At 58.4% G+C, this 21,550-nt stretch overlaps 1 protein-coding gene across 6 annotated transcripts in view; it reads left to right on the forward strand.

Annotated features, from left to right (window-relative positions):
* Nucleotides 1–21,550, forward strand: part of NFIC (nuclear factor I C) — a 112,894-nt gene that overhangs the window by 82,880 nt on the left and 8,464 nt on the right. For 2 of the 6 annotated variants that reach the window (XM_025366894.1, XM_025366893.1), the window contains exons 7-10: nt 9,539–9,664; nt 13,362–13,546; nt 14,643–14,796; nt 17,594–17,679. In XM_025366894.1, coding sequence (XP_025222679.1) covers nt 9,539–9,664; nt 13,362–13,546; nt 14,643–14,796; nt 17,594–17,679 — 551 coding nt within the window. Of the gene's footprint in view, nt 1–9,538; nt 9,665–13,361; nt 13,547–14,642; nt 15,225–17,593; nt 17,680–21,550 lie in introns of those variants that run through there. The other 4 variants (XM_025366896.1, XM_025366895.1, XM_025366890.1 and 1 more) reach the window with 3 other exon arrangements.

Genomic DNA, 21,550 nt, shown 5'->3' on the forward strand with positions numbered 1-21,550 from the left:
ACCCCAAAAATTTTTTTTTTTTTTTTTTTTTTTTTGAGACAGAGTCTCACTCTGTCGCCCAGGCTGGAGTGCAGTCGTGCGATCTCGGCTCACCACAACCTCCGCCTCTTGGGTTCACGCCGTTCTCCTGCCTCAGCCTCCCAAGTAGCTGGGACTACAGGCGCCCGCCACCATGCCCGGCTAACTTGTATTTTTAGTAGAGACGGGGTTTCACCATGTTGGCCAGGATGGTCTCGATCTCCTGACCTTGTGATCCGCCAGCCTCGGCCTCCCAAAGTGCTGGGATTATAGGCGTGAATCACCGCGCCCAGCCAAACACTGGAAGAATTTTAACACCCATGGCCCAGGGCTGGACGTAAAGCACGCACTTGGGGTGTGAGAGCTGGGTTTATTATTAATTCGTGGCTAAGCTACAACCGGGATGATTTAAGTGGATTTATCCGCAGGGAAAATGATGGGAGGGCATTCCCAGAAGGGAGAATCGTGGTTTCGGGAGTTGCACTGTGGATGCTTGGGGCCAGATCATCCTCTGGGGCGGGGCCGTCTTGGGCACTGTTGGGTGCTGTGCAGGGTTCATGGCCTCTGCCCACTCTGTGTCAGGAGCACCCCCCAGTGGTGACAACCGTAAATGTCCCCAGATCTGGCCAAACGTCTTTTGAGGGCAGAGTCTCCCCTATATATGGCCAGTGGCATATGCAAAGGGCCTGAACCGAGCAGGGAGAAGGTGCGTGACCCCTGGTCTGGGCCACTTTTTTTTTTTTTTCTTTTTGAGACAGGGTCTCTCCCTGTCGCCCAGGCTGGAGTGCAGTGTCACAATCTTGGCTCACTGCAACCTCCTCCTCCCAGGTTCAAGTGATTCTCCTGCCTCAGCCTCCCGAGTAGCTGGGATTACAGGCGCCCGCCACCACAACCGGCTAATTTTTGTGTTTTTAGCAGAGGCGGGTTTTCACCATGTTGGCCAGGCTGGTCTGGAACTCCTGACCTCAGATGATCCACCCGCCTCGGTCTCCCAAAGTGCTGGGATTACAGGCGTGAGCCACTGCGCCTGGCCTTTTTTTTTTTTTTTTTTTTTTTTTCTTCCAAATAGCGACTTGCTGTGCCGCTCAGGATGGAGTGCGGTGGTGCGATTACCACCGCCTGGGCTCAAGCATCCTCCTTCCAAGCCTGCCAAGTAGCTGGGACTGCAGGCACTCACCAACACACCTGGCTATTTTTTGCATTTTTTTTTTTTTTTGTAGAGACAGGGTTCCCTGTGTTGCTTAGGCTAGTCTTAAACTCCTGGGCTCAAGGGATCCTCCTGCCTCTGCTTCCCAAAGTGCTGGGATGGCAGGTGTGAGCCACCACACCCAGCTGGCTCTGTGTCCCTTCCCAACATTTTAGTCCCAGACAGCCCTGCGGAGGGGACTGGCAGGCTCCTCATTTTGCAGAGGGAAACCCCGAGGCTCAGAGAGGTGACGTCACCCGCTCCAGGTCACCCCCGCAGCAAGCAGGTACAGAGGGACACAGAACCACGTGGCCGTTCCCAGCGGCCCCACTCAGGGCACCTCGCTCTCTTTGTTTTATGGGACATCTGCGACGTCCTAAGCTGGGTTATTTCCCCTCCCCGGCAACACTGAGATCTGGGCTGCCCCGGCCATCCGTTGACAAGTGGGGAAACTGAGGCCCAAAGGTCCCACAGCAAGGAAGGGGCAGAGCCCTGAGCTTATGCCCAGTGCTTCCTGGGCCTCTCCCCATCGCTGTGGCCTGCATCGATAAACATTTCGCAGCCTCTGAAGTCCCAAGGAGGATGCCTCAGAACAGGCCTGGCCCCGGGGCTGGAGTGGAGTTCCTGAGGTTCCCAGCTGTAACCTCATTGCTGGACCGAGGCAAGGGCCAGGGGGCCCAAGGGAAGGGCCAGAGGGGCCGGGGGCATGGAAGGTTCAGGCTTATTGCTGCAGCCTGCAAGGTGGTCCCAGGTTGGGTGCTTCCGCAGAGGGAGGACACAAAACAGGAACCCAGGCGGGCAGGGTCTCTCCCGAAGGTGCCCTTGGCCCCTGGCCACCACCCTGGGATGTTCCTCCTCCTCCTGTGCTTCCTCCCCCTCCTCCTCCTCCTCCTCCCGGCCTTTCCAGCTTCCTGTCTAGACAGTCCCCAATTAGCCGCTCATTAAGGGGGTTAAGCTGATTAGAGCAGTTCTCCCTTCCTCTGGCAGCCTTGGGGCCTTTTCTCCGGGCAGTGCTCAGCCAGACCCCCACCCTGAGGCTCACAAAGGCCTGGGGTGGATCCTGCCAGGCAAGACCCCCACAGCACGCCTCCAGGCCCCACATTCCAGCCTCTAGGCTCTGCCCGCTTGGGGCCTGGGCCAGGAGTGCCCTTTCTCCTGGCCGCCTCCCCCTGAGGCCTCCCTGCTTACCCTGCTGCGTGGGGTGGAGGGAAGGCGTCTTCGAGCAGCCCCCCGGTGCTTTGTTTTTGCTGCTGGTGTAGCCTCCATTTGAAGGTGACACAGGCCCCATCCACAGGCAGTTACTACACAGGGCAGGGCAGGCAGCCCCCATCCATTCCTCTCCTCTGTCACCTCACCCCGGGCTTCCCCCATCCCTTTTTTTTTTTTTGAGTCAGAATCTCACTGTGTTGCCCAGGCCAGAGTGCAGTGGCATGATCTCGGCTCACTGCAACCTCTGCCTTCCAGATTCAAGCGATTCTCCTGCCTCAGCCTTGCAAATAGCTGGGACTGGGACTACAGGCACCCACCACCACGCCCAGCTAATTTGTGTATTTTCAGTAGAGATGGAGTTTCACCATGTTGGCCAGGCTGGTCTCGAACTTCTGACCTCAAGTGATCCTCCCACCTCGGCCTCCCATAGTGCTGGGATGACAGGCGTGAGCCACCGAGCCCGGCCTGCCCATCCCTTTTGGAGCGTGGCCTGGGGAGGGACAGAGTTGGGTTCCAACTCCACCTCCACCCCCGCTTGGTTCTATTGCTTTAGGTGAGTGACTTCTCCCATCAGGCCTCAGCCTCCACATCTGTGAAATGGGTGCAGCTCCTGTAAGCTCTGCACAGGGCAGCTGTGAGGACCACATTATGCGAGGAGGCTGGTGCCTTCACAGAAGGTCCTCACCCAGGGCAGTGCTGCCCCACCCCCAGGGACACTGGCCGGTGTCTGGGGACATCTGTGGTTGTCACAACTGGGGGTGCTCTTGACATGGAGTGGGTGGAGGCCAGGGACGCTGCTCAGCACCCAGCAGTGCCCAGGACAGCCCCTCCCCAGAGAACGAGCCAGCCCCAATGTCTACAGTGCTGAGGCTGAGAAACCTGTGTTAATTAATGTGAAAAAAAAAAACTGAGGCTGGGCACGGTGGCTCATGCCTGTAATCCCAGCACTTTGGGAGGCCAAGGCTGGAGGATCACTTGAGCCCAAGAGTTTGAGAACACAGGGAAACCCTGTCTCTACAAAAAAATACCAAATGAGCTGCACGTGGTGGTGTGTGCCTGTGGTCCCAGCTACTGGAGAGGCTGAGGTTGGGAGGATCTCTTGAGCCCACAAGATCAAAGCTACAGTGAGCTATGATTACCCCACTGCACTCCAGCCTGGGCAACACAGCGAGACCCTGTCTTAAAAAAAAAAAAAAGTCTGCCCCCCACTCACACCAGAATAAACTCTCAGTGGGGCAGACGGTGTAAACCAGGGGACCCCCAGCTCCTGGGACTCACCTCCTCTGTCCCTCCCACTCAGGGTGTGGATTTCAACATGTGCAGCCTCCTGGGACCTCAGCAGGGCCGAGGATCATGGGACGCAGAGTCTCTTGGGGGTCCATGGAATCCTCAAAGCCAGGGGGTTTTACCTAGGGGTGATCCTGCCCCCAGGGGACACTGGGTGACATCTGAGGACATTTGTGGTTGTCACGACTGCAGGGTGGTCCTAGCATGGAGGGTGGGTCCAGGGACACCTGGGAGGCCAGGGACACCGCTCAGCACCCTGCAGTGCCCAGGATGGCCCCACCCCAGAGAACGATCCGGTCCCACATGTCCACAGAGCCCAGAGGAGGCCTTGGTGCACTGTCAACGCCCAGTGGTCACCGCTGTCCTCAGCAGATTCATGACCTGCGTCGGTGCCTCTGTCCACTCCATGCGCCCTGTGTAGGGCCCCCTCCTGACCCCAGACCCTAGAGGCCCAGCAAGAGTGGGCCTTGGCCCCCTGGGGGAGCAGGCATTTCAGTGGGAGATGGGCTTGTTTGTTGAGCACACAGATGGCTGCCCCGACAGGGGTGATGAGGGCCTTTCGTTAAATACAGACAGGAGGTCAGATGGGCGTGTGTGTTAAACAGACATGAAGAAGCTCTGACGGGGGAGCCTGCGGGCCTGCGTGCTCCCTACAGTCAATATTCTCAGACGGGGCATGCAGGATGCGGGGCGGGGCATACGGATGTGTTCCCTGAGAGGAAAGATGGCCACTGAGATGGGTGGGGGACGCACAGGCCCGCTGGCTGAACAGGGAGGTCCCACCGGGGTCCCAGGCGTGCCTGCTGAACAGACGGAGGATGCTTGGAGGCAGGGTGCAGAGTCAGTGTCTGCAGAGCCTGCCGGGAGCATGCTGGGTTATTCTTTCTCGCAGTGCCTGGGCTGCGCTCCCCCCTCCTTCCTGCCCTGCCCTGGCTCCCGCTGGCCCCATCTCAGGAAGCTCTAGCGGTGTCTGCAGGGATGTGGCGGCGGGGGGTGGAGTCTGAGCCAGACTATTTCCATCCAGGACAAGCTGTTCTAGGAAATCCTCCTAAGTGAGCGTCTGACAACCCTAACCTCATCCCCGCCATGGCCCGCGCCTGCAGGGAGCTGCCAGCCCCTACACACACTCATACACGCTTGCACACACACGTGCGTGCTCATTCATATATGCACGCACCTGTGCAAGGCATGCACACATATGTATGCGTGCATGCTTGCACACACGTGTACATGTGCGTGCATGCATGCACGCACACATAGACATGAACGTGCAGGTGCGGGCATACACGTGTGCATGTATTCACATGCACAATGCACACGCATGTGCGCATTCACATGCATAGACATATGCACAGACATGCACGCATGCATACACTTATGTGCACACACAGGTTTGCACACATACACAGACATGAACGTGCATGTGCAGGCGTACACATGCAGGCAACATGCAGGCATGCACACGTGCACAAACGCTCACATGTGTACACACGTACACAGACATGCACACATACATGCATCTATGCACATGCGTGCAGGCATACACACATACATGCATGCATATGTATGTATTCACATGCACACGTGCACAGGCATACATACCCACACATACATGCCGACAGGACCAGCCCGGCCTCCCTGCCTCCAGGCCACTCTCATTCCTGCCACATCCTCCTGCCCTAGAAAAGCCCGGGCCTGGCTGCTGGGGCCCAGCTTGGTCACAGACTTCATGGCATCCCACTGGGCAGTGGGGCCTCTCTGGATGACTCAGCCTCCATGCCCAGGGCCTCCGGAGTGTTCCCCCGTGAGTGTTCACAGACTGGGCATGAGTGGAGGTGTCATCCTTCCTGCCCCCCGTGTGGGTGTCCTGGGCGCCAGTCTCCTCCAGAGCCGGGTGTTCCCGGGTCCCCGCAAACTGCTGACCTGCTTCTGGGATGTGTCCCGGCGACACCTTCACTCCTCACAGCATGATGTGTGCAGGGCCGTGGGACAGCTGGTTTCACAGCGACAAAAGCAGATGAAGAGCTGCGTGTCCCCCCTGGCTGGGTCCTGGATCTGGGCTCCCTCTGGGCTGCAGCCATCAGAGAGGACAGAAGTTCCCTGAGTGGTAACCCCATTCGGGGAAGGATACAGCGATGCTGGGAGGACAGAGGAGGTGGGGACAGGGCTGGGGAGGGGCTGTGCCACACAGATGCCTGGAGGTACCTGTGGAACCATCAGCAGGAGACCCAAAACACGGTGACACCCTCACCGTTTCTCATCAGGGCATCACCCGGGGACACCAGGTCACATTTGGGGACATCCATGGTTGTCACCGCTGAGGGGTGCTCCTGGCGTGGAGTGGGTGAAGGCCAAGGATGCTGCTCAGCACCCTGCAGTGCCCAGGACAGCCCTCCGCAGAGACCGATCTGGCTCGCATCAGCGGTGTCGAGACTGAGAAATCCTGTGCGAATTATTTGGAAATACTGAGTTACGTCACTGCTCACACCAGACACCAGGAGAAGCTCCTGACAGGGCAGACGGTAGAAACCAGGGGGACCCCAGCTCCTAGGATTCACCTCCTCTCTCCCTCCTCACTCGGTGTGGATTTCAGTGTGTACAGCCTCCTGGGACCTCAGCAGGGCAGAGGATCATGGGACACAGTCTCACGGAGGGTCCATGGGATCCCCTAACCCAGAGGGTCTCACCCACAGGTGATTCTTCCCCAGGGTACTTTTGGTGATGTCTGGGGACATCTGTGGTTGTTACAACTGGGGGGTGCTCCTGGCATGAAGTGGGTGGTGGCCAGGGACACTGCTCAGCACCCTGCAGTGCCTAGGAGAGCCCCACCCCAGAAAGCAATCTGGCCCCAGTGTCCGCGGTGGCCCCCCGAGACACCCTGGAGGTAAGGAACTCCAAGGGCCAGGTCGAAGGGACGCTAAACTCATCACCCTGTTTGGATGGTCTCAGTAGATATGTTTTACCTTCAAAGAAATGTAAAAATTCTTTATAAAACTGTGGCTCTCAGGCCGGGCGCGGTGGCTCAAGCCTGTAATCCCAGCACTTTGGGAGGCCAAGACGGGCGGATCACAAGGTCAGGAGATCGAGACCATCCTGGCTAACATGGTGAAACCCCGTCTCTACTAAAAATACAAAAAACTAGCCGGGCGAGGTGGCGGGGGCCTGTAGTCCCAGCTACTCGGGAGGCTGAGGCAGGAGAATGGCGTAAACCCGGGAGGCGGAGCTTGCAGTGAGCTGAGATCCAGCCACTGCACTCCAGCCTGGGCGACAGAGCGAGACTCCGTCTCAAAAAAAAACAAAAAAAAAAACAAAAAAAACTGTGGCTCTCTAGGGCACACCTCCCTGAGATTCCATTTCCAGGGATAGGGTAGGGCCCAGGACACTGCATTTTTCAGGCGAGATGTGATCCTTAGCCCTCACTTGAAAAAGCTTCCCTGGGGCCAGGTGCTGTGGCTCACGCCTGTAATCCCAGCACTTTGAGAGACCAAGGCAAGGGGATCGCTTGAGGCCAGGAGTTTGAGACCAGCCTGGGCAACATAGCAAGACCTCGTCTCTAAAAAAAATATTTCCTGGGCATGATGGTGCATGGCTGCGGTCCCACCTACCTGGGAGGCTGAGGTGGGAGGATCACTTAAGCCCAGGAGGTTGAGGCTGCAGTGAGTTGTGATCGTGCCCCTGCACTCCAGCCTGGGTGACAAATAAATTGGCCGGACGCAGTGGCTCGTGCCTGTCATCCGAGCACTTTGGGAGGCCAAGGTGGGCGGATCACCTGAGGTCAGGAGTTTGAGACCAGCCTGGCCAACATGGTGAAACCCTTGTCTACTAAAAATACAAAAATGACCCAGGCGTGGTGGCGGGCGCCTGTAATCCCAGCTACTCGGGAGGCTGAGGCAGGAGAATTGCTTGAACCTGGGAGGCGGAGCTTGCAGTGATCCGAGATCACGCCATTGCACTCCAGACGGGGTGACAGAGCAAGACTCTATCTCAAAAAAAAAAAAAAAAAAAAAGACACCGCCCCAGAAGGCCAGGCATGTCTGCGCCAGAGCCGGGACTCCACCCCAGCCTCCTGGAAATACCCAAAATGGCCCTCTTTGGGATTCTGTGTTCCCACTTCATTTTAAAGACAGGGTGCAAGTGTCAAGGGGCACCCTGACATCTCCCCACTCACCCCAAATAGCAGCAGCAGTGGCTCCTGCAGTAACATTTTTCGAGCTGGGTGGCTGACGTTCCCTCGGAAAGCTGGGCTGAATGCATCCTCAGAGAATGCCCTGATGCCCAGGGATCCGAGACGGCCGTGGGCTTCACCCACACAGGCACCCCTGGCGCAGTCCTCACAGCTGCCACTCCCACACTGCTCCCGATGGAAATTCCAGAGCTTTACAGAATCCCCTGTTTTATGAAAAGGGGTGGATGTGGCGGCTCACCCCAGGTTGCACAGCCCCATGGCCAGCCGGGGTTTGAACCGTGGACCACCTGCTTCCCCCACACCCAGGGGCTTTCCAGGGGGGTGCCTGGAGCGGAAGGGAAGCCAGTGTTTGGTGGGTGAGCCTATCTGAGTCCATCCATCAGTTTTTGGTTGGTTTGCTTGCTTGTTTGTTTTTGAGATGGAGTTTCACAGTTTCGTTCTTGTTGCCTGGGCTGGAGTGCAATGGCACAATCTCGGCCCACTGTAGCCTCTGCCTCCTCAGTTCAAGCAATTCTCCTGCCTCAGCCTCCCGCGTAGCTGGAATTACAGGTGCCCACCATCACACCCGGCTAATTTTTGTATTTTTAGTAGAGACGGGGTTTCACCATGTTGGCCAGGGTGGTTTCGAACTCCTGACCTCGTGATCCGCCCACCTCAGCCTCCCAAAGTGCTGGGATTACAGGCGTGAGCCACCGCGCCCGGCTATCCATCTGTTTTTTCTGTGTTTGAGACAGAGTCTGGCTCTGTAGCCCTGGCTGGAGTGTAATGGCGTGATCTGGGCTCACTGCAACCTCCGCCTCCCAGGTTCAAGCAATTTTCCTGCCTCAGCCTCCCAAGTAGCTGGGATTACAGGCACCCGCCACCACGCCCACCTAATTTTGTATTTTTAGTGGAGACAGGGTTTCACCATGTTGGCCAGGCTGATCTTGAACTCCTGGCCTCAAGTGATCTGCCCACCTCAGCCTCCCAAAGCACTGGGATTACAAGCGTGAGCCCCCGTGCCCGGCCTCCATCTGTTTCTTCATTTGTTGATTCACTGAGGAAGGTGTGAGGGGCTGAGCTACTAAGCTGGGGGCTGCCGCGGCTTCTGTCCCAGGCAGCCTGGGAGGTAGTAAGGCCCCTGTCTGCAGAGTGATGCCAGCAAGGCACTGCAGAGGGTGGTTGCACCTCACTTCAGATCCCGGGAGGCTCCATTCCTTCCTCCCGTGTGGATGAAGGAAGGCAGAGCTGAGCTGGGGCTTGTCCGCGCGCACTTAGCCAGTCAGGGTCTAACTGGGCTTCGGACCTGACTGTCTCTGCCCTCCCTGCGCCTTCTCTAGGGCTCGGGTGACTTCTAGGTGATGGGGCAGTCCTGAGCCTTCCCATTTCACTGGAAGGAGAGTAGGCAACAGGTGGGACCGAGGCCCAGGGGCACGTGCTGGTACCCAGCTCTCCATCCTCTGGCCGTGCCGCCTTGGCCAGCCCCTTCTCTGCTCTGAGCCTCCGTTTACTCCTCCGTGTAATGGGCTCACAGCCTCTCCCCTTCAGGATTCTGGGAGAAGAGAAGGCAGGGTGATGAGGCTTCCTATCCCTTTGGAGGCTGGCTTTGGGGAAGGTCCAGGGCTCCTGGGGTGTGACCAGCCTGTGACTCTCTCATCCCATCTCCTCCACAGGCATCTCGTCCCCGGTGAAGAAGACAGAGATGGACAAGTCACCATTCAACAGCCCGTCCCCCCAGGACTCTCCCCGCCTCTCCAGCTTCACCCAGCACCACCGGCCTGTCATCGCCGTGCACAGCGGTGAGCGCCATGGGCCCCTGGCAGGGAGGGGCAGCGGGCCCTGCGCTCAGGCCTCTCACAGCCAGAGAAGTCCCACTGGATGTCTGACCATGAGTCGTATTGCTGTAGCCTTCTAGGTGGGCAGAAAACCACAGAGGTGCCGTAGTGGACAGCGCCCAGGGCCTTGTCCCAGCCCAGCTGAGAGGTTGGACTCAGTCTCTTTGGGCCTCAGTTTCCCCCTTTGTATAAGAAGAGGCTGCAACCCGGGGCTTACCCTTCACCTCACTCCCCTCATCCCCTGTCTCAATCTAATCCCCGCATTCCAACCCCAGACACTGATGGACAGGCAGGATCAGAAGCTGCCAACGAGGCCCGGCGCAGTGGCTCACGCCTGTCATCCCAGCACTTTGGGAGGCCAAGGCAGGTGGATCACGAGGTCAGGGGTTCGAGACCAGCCTGTCCAACGTGGTGAAACCCCGTCTCTACTAAAAATACAAAAATTAGCCAGGCATAGTGGCACGCACCTGTAGTCCCAGCTACTTGGGAGGCTGAGGCAGGAGAACTGCTTGAACCCGGGAGGCGGAGGTTGCAGTGAGCGGAGATCGTGCCACTACACTCCAACCTGGGTGACAGAGTAAGATTCCATCTCAAAAAAAAAAAAAAAAGGCTAGGCTCGGTGGCTCACGACTGTAATCCCAGCACCTTGGGAGCCCGAGGCAGGTGAATCACAAGGTCAGGAGTTCGAGACCAGCCTGTCCAACATGGTGAAACCCCATGTCTACCAAAAATACAAAAATTAGCCGAGCATGGTGGTATGCACCTGTAGTCCGAGCTACTTGGGAGGCTGAGGCAGGAGAATCACTTGAACCCAGGAGGCAGAGGTTGCAGCGAGCCGAGGTCACGCCATTGCTTTCCAGCCTGGGCAACAGAGCAAGACCCTGTCTCAAAACAAAAAAAAAAAAAAAACAAGGCCAGGCACGGTGGCTAACGCCTGTAATCCCAGCACTTTGGGAGGCCTAGGCGGGTGGATCAAGTGGTCAGGAGATGGAGACCATCCTGCCTAACACAGTGAAACCCCATCTCTACTAAAAATACAAAAAATTAGCTGAGTGTGGTTGGCGGGTGCCTGTAGTCCCAGCTACTCGGGAGGCTGAGGCAGGAGAATGGCGTGAACCCGGGAGGCGGAGCTTGCAGTGAGCCGAGATCCCGCCACTGCACTCCAGCCTGGGCAACAGAGCGAGGCTCTGTCTCAGAAAAAAAGAGAGAGAGACATCTCCACCTCGGCCAGGCACGGTGGTTCACGCCTCTAATCTCAGCACTTTGGGATGCCAAGAAAGGCAGATCACCTGAGATCAGGAGTTCAAGAACAGCCTGGACAACATGGTGAAACCTTGTCTCTACTAAAATATGAAAATTAGCTTGGTGTGGTGATGCATGCCTGTGATCCCAGCTACTCAGGAGGCTGAGGCCCAAGAATTTCTTGAACCTGGGAGGCAGAGGCTGCAGTGAGCCAAGATCGTGCGCACTGAACTCCAGCCTGGGCAACAGAGCAAGACTCCCATCTCAAAAAAACAAAACAAAACAAACAAAAAATCACCTCCCATGGTTGCCATTGGGATTAAGCAGGACCAATTGTAGGAAGCCTCAAATATTGCTTACTACCCCACATTCTAGTGATAAAATATTTAGTTCTTTACGCAGTCATGCACACAGAGAGGCAGACCCAAATCAAAGCAGTCATTTGGCCCAGGGGTCAGCAAACGCCAGCCCCCCGGCTGCCTGTTCTTATGAATAAAGTTTTATTGGCACACAGCCACGACCACATCTTTGTATATGTCCCGTGGCAGCTCCCACCCTGCCTTGGCAGAGCTGAGTAATTACAGCAGAGACCACGTGGCCAAAAGCCAAAAATATTTACTATCTGGCCACAGGCTAGGGAGATGGGGGAGTGACTGCTATAAATAGTGAAAATACTAAAAATCACTGAACTGTTTAGAAAGAGGAAAAGGCAGGCATCACAATAGAATATGACTCAGCCATGAAAAGGCACGAGGCTCTGACGCAGGCCACCTTGAGGACGTCACGCTCAGTGAGAGAAGCCAGACACAAAAGACCACACAGCGTGTGATCCCATTTCTATGAAATGTCCAGGACAGACCCAGCCACAGAGGCAGGAAGGGGATGTGTGGGTGCTGGGGCTGGGGGACGGGGTGAGGAGTGATGGCTGATGGAGACGGGGTTTACATGCTGGATTTAGGCCGGGCACAGTGGCTCATGCCCGTAATCCCAGCACTTTGGGAGGCTGAGGCAGGTGGATTGCTTGAGTCCAGGAGTTGTGAGACCAGCTTGGACAACATGATGAAACCTCATCTCTACTAAAAATACAAAAAATTAGCCAGGCGTGGTGGCACATGTCCCTGCTACTCGGGAGGCTGAGGCAGGAGGATCACCTGAAGTCAGAAGGTCGAGGCTGCAGTGAGCCATGATCATGCCTCTGCACTCCAGCCTGGGTGACAAAGCGAGATTCTATCTCTTAAAAAAAAAAAAAAAAGTCACTATTCAGCCATTTGCAGAAAGAGCTTACCAACCCCAGGTTTATAGTATAGACCATGGAGCCAGATGGGCTGGGTTCAAATTCCGGGACTGCCACCTGATACTGTGTGGCCTCAGGCAGGTGACACATCCCCTGAAGGCCACCCTGTCATCCTCTGTTAAAAAAAAAAAAAGATGGGGCCGGGCGCGGTGGCTCACACCTGTAATCCCAGCACTTTGGGAGGCTGAAGTGGGCAGATCACCAGAGGTCAGGAGTTCGAGACCAGCCTGGCCAACACAGTGAAACCCCATCTCTACTAAAAATACAAAAGTTAGCCGGGCGTGGTGGTGTGCACCTGTAATCCCAGCTACTGGGGAGACTGAAGCATAATTGCTTAAACCCAGGAGGTGGAGGTTGCAGTGAGCTGAGGTCATACCACTGCACTCCAGCCTGGGCGACAGAGCAAGACTGTCTCAAAAAAAAAAGAAAAAACCCGGCCGGGCGCGGTGGCTCAAGCCTGTAATCCCAGCACTTTGGGAGGCCGAGACGGGCGGATCACGAGGTCAGGAGATCGAGACCATCCTGGCTAACACGGTGAAACCCCGTCTCTACTAAAAATACAAAAAACTAGCCGGGCGAGGTGACGGGCGCCTGTAGTCCCAGCTACTCGGGAGGCTGAGGCAGGAGAATGGCGGGAACCCGGGAGGCGGAGCTTGCAGTGAGCTGAGATCCGGCCACTGCACTCCAGCCTGGGTGACAGAGCCAGACTCTGTCTCAAAAAAAAAAAAAAAAAAAAAAAAAAAAAAAAAAAAAAAAAAAAAAAAGAAAAAACCCAGGCTCGGTGGCTTACACCTGTAATCCCCGCACTTTGGGAGGCCGAGGAGGGAGGATTGCTTGAGCCTAGGAGTTCAAGACCCGTCTGGGCAACATAGCAAGACCTCTACATCTACAAAACTAAAAGATTAAATTAAAACACAGGATAATATCACAGCCCCATTGGGGTTGCTGTGGGAGTCAGGGAATTTGGGTGTAAATGTGGTCAGTGCAGCTGGGGTTTTTTTTTTGGTTGTTATTAAACGCACTGAGATGCAGGCAGGAATCACACCCGCAGACACACAGTTACACGGTCACAGAGCAGACCGGCTGGAGCCCCCAAGTAACCCCCGCTTCCCACTGTCTCCGCAGGGATCGCCCGGAGCCCCCACCCGTCCTCCGCTCTGCATTTCCCTACGACGTCCATCCTGCCCCAGACGGCCTCCACCTACTTCCCCCACACGGCCATCCGCTACCCACCTCATCTCAACCCCCAGGACCCGCTCAAAGATCTTGTCTCGCTGGCCTGCGACCCAGCCAGCCAGCAACCTGGACCGGTGAGTCGGGCGGGGCGCATTCGGGCCTCTCCTGGCAGCTCCAGGTGACCTCCCGGGGGCCACGTGCTCACACAAAGGCACAACTTCTGCTTTGAAGGGTCTTGGGGACTCGGCTCTGAAGTCCCCTCCTCTGTCGTGCTGGGAAGCAGCTGGATTGGGTCAGAATTGAGATGCTTTCGGATGCCAGGGTTTCAGACACGTCACGTCGCACCCTGTGGGGTCTGGGTAGCACCCACAGGTCCCAGCAACTGCGTGAGTGGTACTCGTGTTAACACAAGGCAGGGAGGGACTGGGCATAGCGGCTCAGGCCTGTGATCCCAGCATTTTAGGAGGCCAAGGTGGGAGGATTGCATAAGCCCAGAGTTCAAGACCAGCCTGGGCGCATAGCGTGACCCTGTTTCCAAAAAAAAAAATACTTCAAAATTAGCCAGGCATGGTGGCGGGCGCCTGCAGTCCCAGCTACTCAGGAGGCTGAGGTGGGAGGATCGCTTGAACCTGGGAAGTCGAGGCTGCAGTGAGCTCTGATTGTCCCACTGCACCCCAGCCTGGGTGACAGAGCAAGACCCTGTCTCAAAAAGGAAAAAAGATTTGGGGCGGGGGGCAGGAAGAAATTGATTGCAAAAAACCCACCAAACTCAGTTCAAGCGAGACAGCGTTTGCCAGACTCCACGGGAAGCTTTGGGTGTTCAGAGCTTTTCGGACTTTGGAACCACGGGCCGGGCCGTGGATGATGGCGGATGATGGCGTGCTCGTAATGAATTAGGAAAAACGCAGAGACCCTGCTGTTAGGAGGCAGTGGCACTGTTTGGAAGGAACTCAGTCGAGTTGGCGTGCAGGGGATTTACGGAGGAGATGCAGTGAGCGTGGACCCAGCAGTGCCGGGCTTTGAATGACACCAGTAAGCGGGCGTCCCTAGGCCCCTCCACCTCTGGCCGTCCTCAGACCCACCAAACCCGCCATGGTCACACCCACGCTCTGGCTCCCCCAGCCTGCCATCCTGCCCGGGGCCGTGCACAGAGCCGGGGGCGGCCGGCGCCAGCAGCCCAAGGTAGAGGGGGAGCCCACCCCTTAACCACGTGTCTCTCTGTTCCCCCAGTTAAATGGAAGTGGTCAGCTCAAAATGCCCAGCCACTGCCTTTCTGCTCAGATGCTGGCACCTCCGCCCCCGGGGCTGCCACGGCTGGCGCTCCCCCCTGCCACCAAACCCGCCACCACCTCCGAGGGAGGAGCCACGTCGCCGACCTCGCCTTGTAAGCACGCGGGAAGTGGTGCCCTGGTGGGGCGGATGTCCGCAGGGGGGCCTGTCCCCTCCCCAGCCCCACTGCCAGGTCAGAGGTCAGGCCCGACCCTGCGGGGCCTGGCGAGTTTGGTGGGTCTCCGGAAAACAGCCCGGGGCCACATGGTTGGGCCCATGTAGGGCTGAGGCAGCCTTAGGGGCTGACCGGACCAAGCCACGGGCCAGGGTGAGAGTCCAGGGTCTGTCCCCTTCGCCGAGTCGCCTGGGGGACCCCGGTGCCCACCGTGGGCCATCAGAAACGCTCCCTGGTGTGTCAAGCAGCTGACAGTGGACGTGGATCTCACAGTGGTGGCCCGAGGGCCAGACTCCACCCCCAGACTGGTCTTTTGTGGAAAAGGAGAACGGTTGTTATCATTTTAAAATCAGGACGTTTTACATAAACTTTTCCAGAGTTCTGGCTTCTTGGGGAGGAAGGAGCTATGCCAGGCGCAGTTCCTTTGGGTGATCTGGACTGGACCACACCTTTAGATGGGACCCTCTTTGCCTGTCCACCTGACCCAGAAGCCCCTGGGTTGCTGGCCACTGCACCTTCTAGACTTTTCCGCCCTCTGGATGTGGTTCTGGGTGGCCGCTGGATGGCCCCTCGGTCCTGGCATCCTCGTCCTGAGGTCCACCCCGTTCGTCCGCAGTGGCTCTATCCCCAGACTGTCCCGTGACCCCCATGCAGGCTTGGGTGGGTCACCCACCCTCACAGGGCGCCAGACATCTCAGAACCCAGAGACCTCTCCCCATGGACTCCATCTGCCCCTCACCCCCCTTTTTGAGCATCTCTGTCCCTCACTCTCCAAATGAGACCCCCCCACCCCACCCCACCCAAGCAGTTGGTGGCTGTGGTTCCTTCTGTGCGCCCTCAGCTCCTCTTCCCCCTGCCCCGGCGTTCCTCCCCCCGGCCCCACTGCCTGCCAGAACCCGGGCTGCCTGCCCATAAAAACTGGCTTCTTTGGCCGGGCGCGGTGGCTCAAGCCTGTAATCCCAGCACTTTGGGAGGCCGAGATGGGCGGATCACGAGGTCGGGAGATCGAGACCATCCTGGCTAACACGGTGAAACCCCGTCTCTACTAAAAAATACAAAAAAAACTAGCCGGGCGAGGTGGCAGGCGCCTGTAGTCCCAGCTACTCGGGAGGCTGAGGCAGGAGAATGGCGTAAACCCGGGAGGCGGAGCTTGCAGTGAGCCAAGATCGCATCACTGCACTCCAGCCTGGGTGACAGAGCAAGACTCCGTCTCAAAAACAAACAAACAAACAAACAAACAAAAACGGCTTCTTCTGAGCACTGGCTGGAGGAGATCGGACCCAAATCCACCCTGGGCTGGAATCCCGCCTCTGCAGCTCTCTCCCTGTGTGACCTCAGGCAGGTGTCTTCCCCTCTCTGAGCCTCAGTTTTCTCAGCTGCAAAATGGGTTCGCCTTGGTTCCCAATTCCCAGGGCAGTGGGGAACAAGCCGGTGACGTGGGTCAGGGAGGCAGGGTGGATGTTCCTCGTGGCGCCTGACGCTGCGTGGTGTCAGGCAGCTGTGGTCATTCTTGCCCGCCGTCCCTGCCTGCTCATCTGTGAAATGGGAGCATTGACTGCATAGGATCCACTCAGGGCTCAGTGGGATCATGCCCAGAGCCTGGTATACAATAGACACTTAATAAATGCAGGATCCTGCATAGGATCCACTCAGGGTTCGGTGGGATTGTGCTCAGAGCCTGGTATACAGTAGACACTTAATAGATGCAGGATACTGTGTAGGACCCACTCAGGGCTCGGTGGGATCATGCCCAGAGCCTGGTATGCAATAGACACTTAATAAATGCAGGATCCTGCAGAGGATCCACTCAGGGTTCGGTGGGATTGTGCTCAGAGCCTGGTATACAGTAGACACTTAATGGATGCAGGATACTGTGTAGTATCCACTCAGGGCTCAATGGGATTATGCCCAGTGCCTGGCATACAATAGACACTTAATAGATGCAGGATGCTGCGTAGGGTACACTCAGGGCTCAATGGGATTATGCCCAGTGCCTGGCATACAGTAGACACTTAATAAATGCAGGATAGGCCTGGATTCCACCCCCTTTTCTCTGCACGGGGGCTCTTAACTGCAAATCTACTCCTACTTCTCCCCCTGAGCCTCACTGCCTCCAGCTCCCCCAAGCCCCAGCCAGGACAACTTGGGGACCCCACCTGTTGCAGCTTCTTCTCCCCCTACCTGGGTCCCGGCCTGTCTGAAGCCCCCATCCCCGTTGTAGCACCAGGCCGTGAGTTACTCACACGCCGACAAAATATAATCGCTGAGACTGAAATATAAATATGCACATCTGTATGTATGCACACACCCAGCCCGCCCTCTGCCCTCTCCGGGAGGAAGATTAATAAAACGCCCTCAATAATTCATGCACCCCGCGCGGAGGCAGCCCTCAGTGGCAGGACCGGGCGGCCACTGCACACCCTGAATAATTCACGGGCGGTTTTGTGCATTACGGAGCCATCCTGCCTTCCCTCTCAGCAGACACCCCGCCCACCTGGGCGATGTCAGCCGTGACCCCCGGGCCCCTCGAGTCAGGATCCCCGCCTCCCAAGGACCTCGGGCCTTTCAGGGGGGCGTGGTTCAGCCGAGGGAGGGTGGCAGGCTCGGAGGCCCCAGGCACCAGGTGCGGAGGCGCGGCTGCGTGACGCCTGGCGGTGGCCACCATCTCTGGGGCCAGGGCTGCCCCGGCTCCCGCAACCCCTCGCTAATGGGCTCTCGGTCTCTCTCCTCCCTGCAGCCTACTCTCCGCCCGACACGTCCCCTGCAAACCGTTCCTTTGTGGGATTAGGACCAAGGGATCCTGCGGGCATTTATCAGGCACAGGTAGGGGCCAAGAGGCCGGCTGGGGGGGCGGGAGGGGCAGGGCAGTGGGGCCGGCCCGGGGGGCTCAGGGCGAGGAGGGCCTGCTGGGTCCCACGCCACACCCCCGGCACAGGGGCGCCAGCCTCCCACACCCCACCCGGGCCTCGAGCCCCCGCCTGGCCTCTCCCTGAGGCCAAATTTCCCTCCACCTTGGTCCTGGGGGGATGGGGTGTGGCCCCAGACTCAGCCTGTGGGGTTCCCAGGGGCGTCTCCTGGAGACCATCATGGTGCCATCATGGTAGAGCTATGGGACCAGTGTCGTTACCATTTGTTTCCCATTGCACAGATGGGAAAACTAAGGCCCAGAGAGACAAGGGGATCTGCCCAGGGTCACACAGCGCATCACCCCCCGCCCCCAGCCTCCATCCCCCATCCACACTGAGGCCTAGAGGGACCAGCCGGGGAAACCGAGGCAGCCCATGGCGGGGCGTGGGGCCTCCCAGGACAGCATCCGAGCCCCCACCCCAGGCTCCAGCCCACGTCAAAGCCAGTGTGAGGGGTGGGGGCAGAGGGACTTCGTCAGTAGAACAGACAGGATGGGGCAGGGGCCGGCGTCCGTGTCCATGCTGACCTTCATGATCAGGCGGCTGCAGCCGAGTGAGCGTGGCCGGGGTCCTACCACCCCCAGAAGGCAGGCGGGCAGGCAGGCGGTGGACAGAGGTTCAGAGAGGGGAAGTGAATTGCCTGAGGCTGCATAGCGGTCTAGGGAGTGGAGGCGTGGGAGGGCAGCCTTAGCCCCAGGCCCAGGTGTCCCTCGCCCCCCACCCCTGCAAGAGGCTCTGTGCAGGCCAGGAGTGTGTGAGCGCGTCTGCGGGTTGTGGGTGAGCAGCTGGACCTTTGAGCCTCTGCTGTCTCCCCGGTTTGTGTTGGGGAGAGGGTTGGAGGATGTAGGGGCGGCTGCCGCAGGCCTGGGAGGTCCAGACGCCGAGAGAAACGAGCTCTGGTCTACCCAGCAGCCAAAGAACTGCAGAGCGTGGAGTTGTGTGGGGTCCCCAGAGGCCATGTTCAAATCTTCCGGCCACTGCGGGAGGTTTCCTGATGCACAGCACACAGGCAAGGGTCAGGGGGCCTCCCCGGGACCCTGCGGGGCTGTCCTGGCTGAGCGGATGGGGTGGGGGAGGGGACATGGCATTCCCCCTCCCTCCCTGTGCTGGGTGCCCAGGACGCCTGTAGGCGGCCCCTCCCTCTCCTCCCAGGCTCCACAAAACCAGCCAGAGAGGAAGCAGGGATTGAAGCTGCTTCTGAGTTCAGAGGAGACCCGCGTGCCGTGGGTATAGGGAATCCTGGGTCAGGAGCCAGGGCTGCAGCCCAGCGCTGCTCTGAACCTCTGTCTCTTCCTCTGGCCTTGGGTACCCACACCAGGAGCCTTTGAAGGGCACTGGGGGATAGAAAGGGCACAGATAGGTTCAGACTTCCCCACACCCCCTAAACATTAAGCACCCTGCCTTGCACCCACAGAGCCCCGGTGAGGGGAGTGGCTTGGTCAGGGCCCCCTGCGAGCAGACATCCAGGACTCCTCGCTTTGGGATTTGGGCCACCTATGACTGACCACCCTCTCCCTCGCCCGGTGCTGATGGAGCCAGGCGTTACCTCTGCCACCCCCACCCCACATCTCTCCCTGCCGGAGGCTGGGAATGTCTTAAGTGGTTCGGAACCCAAAGCTAATAAAAGCTGCGGCGGGAGGAGGCCGCCCGCTTAACCCTTCCCCAGCCTCTGCCTTGGACGAAACTCTGACCGGGCAGTCCTGCCAGGGCCCGGGACCCTTCTCAGACTGCGCTGGCTCCAGCCCCACCCCGCTCGAGCCTGGGAGGGGAGGGAAACTGAGGCAGGCAAGGGCGGCATCTTTCTTAACATCCCTCTCTTGACTGGCTGGACCCCTCTGGGAACCCTGAAGGAATGGGAACAGGGCTGGCGGAATGGGGTGGGTGGGGGGGCACTGGCAGGGGTCTCAGCATAGGCAATGTTGTTGGGGGGGGCGACGTGGGAAATGGCTGGAATGTGAGAGACCTCCGATGGCAGGCGCCAGACAGATGACCTGGGCTGGGCTTTGCTCTGGGGTAGTGGGGAGCCATAGAAGCGTTCAGAGGGAGGGAGTGGCCACCCGCCAGGCCTGGGAGTCAGAACTTTCTGGGGCACAGAGGGGAGGTGACACATTGTCAAGAGGCTCTCAGGGGAGCATGAGTTGGGGGGAAGGCGAGGTCCCCAAAGTTGGTGTCAGGGGAGGGCAGGTCTGGGGAGGACCCCAGCGCTGCTGCCCTGACTGGACTAAGAGCACCCGGGGTGAGGCCGGGCACCGCTGCCTCCCTGCAGACCCAGAGAGAGGGAGGGAAGAAGCAGTGAGAGCCGCTCTCCCCTCTCCCCGCTCCCGCTCAAAGGACCCTGAGCTCAGAGGCCTCTCATTTCCGATTCTGGCCAGTCAGCACTTCTGCCTCCGCCTCCTCTATTCCTGGCAGGGATTCGCTTCCCTCTGCCCCCTCCTCCCCCGAAGCCTGGGTGGGCGCCCCTTCCCCTCTGCCTCTCCGGCTCCCGACACCCCCCAGTCCACAGACTCTCCCCCGATCAATATCCCTCCCTGTGATCAATGCTAATTGATCTCGCCCTGGTCAGTTACCCACCCATCCCCCCTTGTCCTTCCCCATTAATCCCCCCACCGTGAGGCTGAGTGGCTCTGATGCCCCAGCCCCTCCCCTCTGTGATGCCCTCCACGCCCCTACATTTCTCCTGCACGGGGGCCCACGTAAGCAGGTGGGTAAACCGAGGGTGGGGGCAAGGCAGGCGTTGAGCCACATGCCCGGAGCCACACAAGCGGCTGCAGCCAGGCCAGCGGGATACCGGAGCCCGGACCTCACCCTACACACCCGCTGCCTCGGTCTCCCCTCAGCTGAGTGGGAGGATATGGAGTTGAGGGTACCTCCCCCACCACCATTGCTGGGGCCAGAGCCAGGCAGGAAGGGGAGGGGAGGGAGGAGGGGGAGGAAGGGCTGAGGGGAGGCTGGTCCACCACGGGAGGGTCACGCCCAGAGTCTGTCGGTTGCCAACAGAAACCAGACATGAGGTAATGGCCAAGATGAACTTGAACTTGGCTGGAGGTGGGGCGCTGGGAACCATGGTGGCGCCAGTTCCATGGGCTGGCCCAGCGGCTGCCCAGTTGGAGGGGCTCTGTTGAATGATTTGCCACAGGGGTGGGGGGCAGCCCCGCCTCTAACCTCAGGGGTCTTCCCCGGTCCAGAGGCACAGCCCTCCCCTCACAGTCCACACTGGATGCTCCATCCAAGGTTGCAGTTTGCATTTCCAGTGCAGGAGTCTGGACAGCGGCTTCTCTGCAGAGACTGAGGCCAGAGCTGTCCCCAAATTACATGACCCTGGGTACAGCCCCATGCAGACCTCCCCTCCCTGAGCCTCGGTCTCCCGCCTCTGGTAGGTTGAGAGCCATCCTCAGCTCCGCTGCGCTTAGTGAACTTCTGTGGGGTGAGGGGGGGGGCCATCCGGGGGTCCTGTGACAGGATGGGCCCTGAACGCCCAGGACAGTGCTCAGAAGATGCCAAGGGGGTCCCGAGAGGCAGGCGAGGGGGCTGGCCCTGGGCAGGAGCAGAAACGAGAGCCAGAGTCAGACAGGCCTGAGTTCAAGCTCCCACTCTGCCACTTCCATGCTGGTGACCTCGGGCAAGTTCCTTGACTTCTCTGGGCCTCACTTTCTTCCCGCAAAACAGAGCAGTGGAGGGAGACCTACTTCCTCCTTCATGGGGGGGGGCTGGGGTCATCAATAAAGGGGAGAAATTTTTTTGTTTTCTCTCGTGTTGTTTTTTTTTTTTTTTTTTTTTTTTTTTTTTTT

This window comes from Theropithecus gelada, chromosome 19, assembly GCF_003255815.1.
Source record: "Theropithecus gelada isolate Dixy chromosome 19, Tgel_1.0, whole genome shotgun sequence".
Taxonomy (NCBI): Eukaryota; Metazoa; Chordata; class Mammalia; order Primates; family Cercopithecidae; genus Theropithecus; species Theropithecus gelada.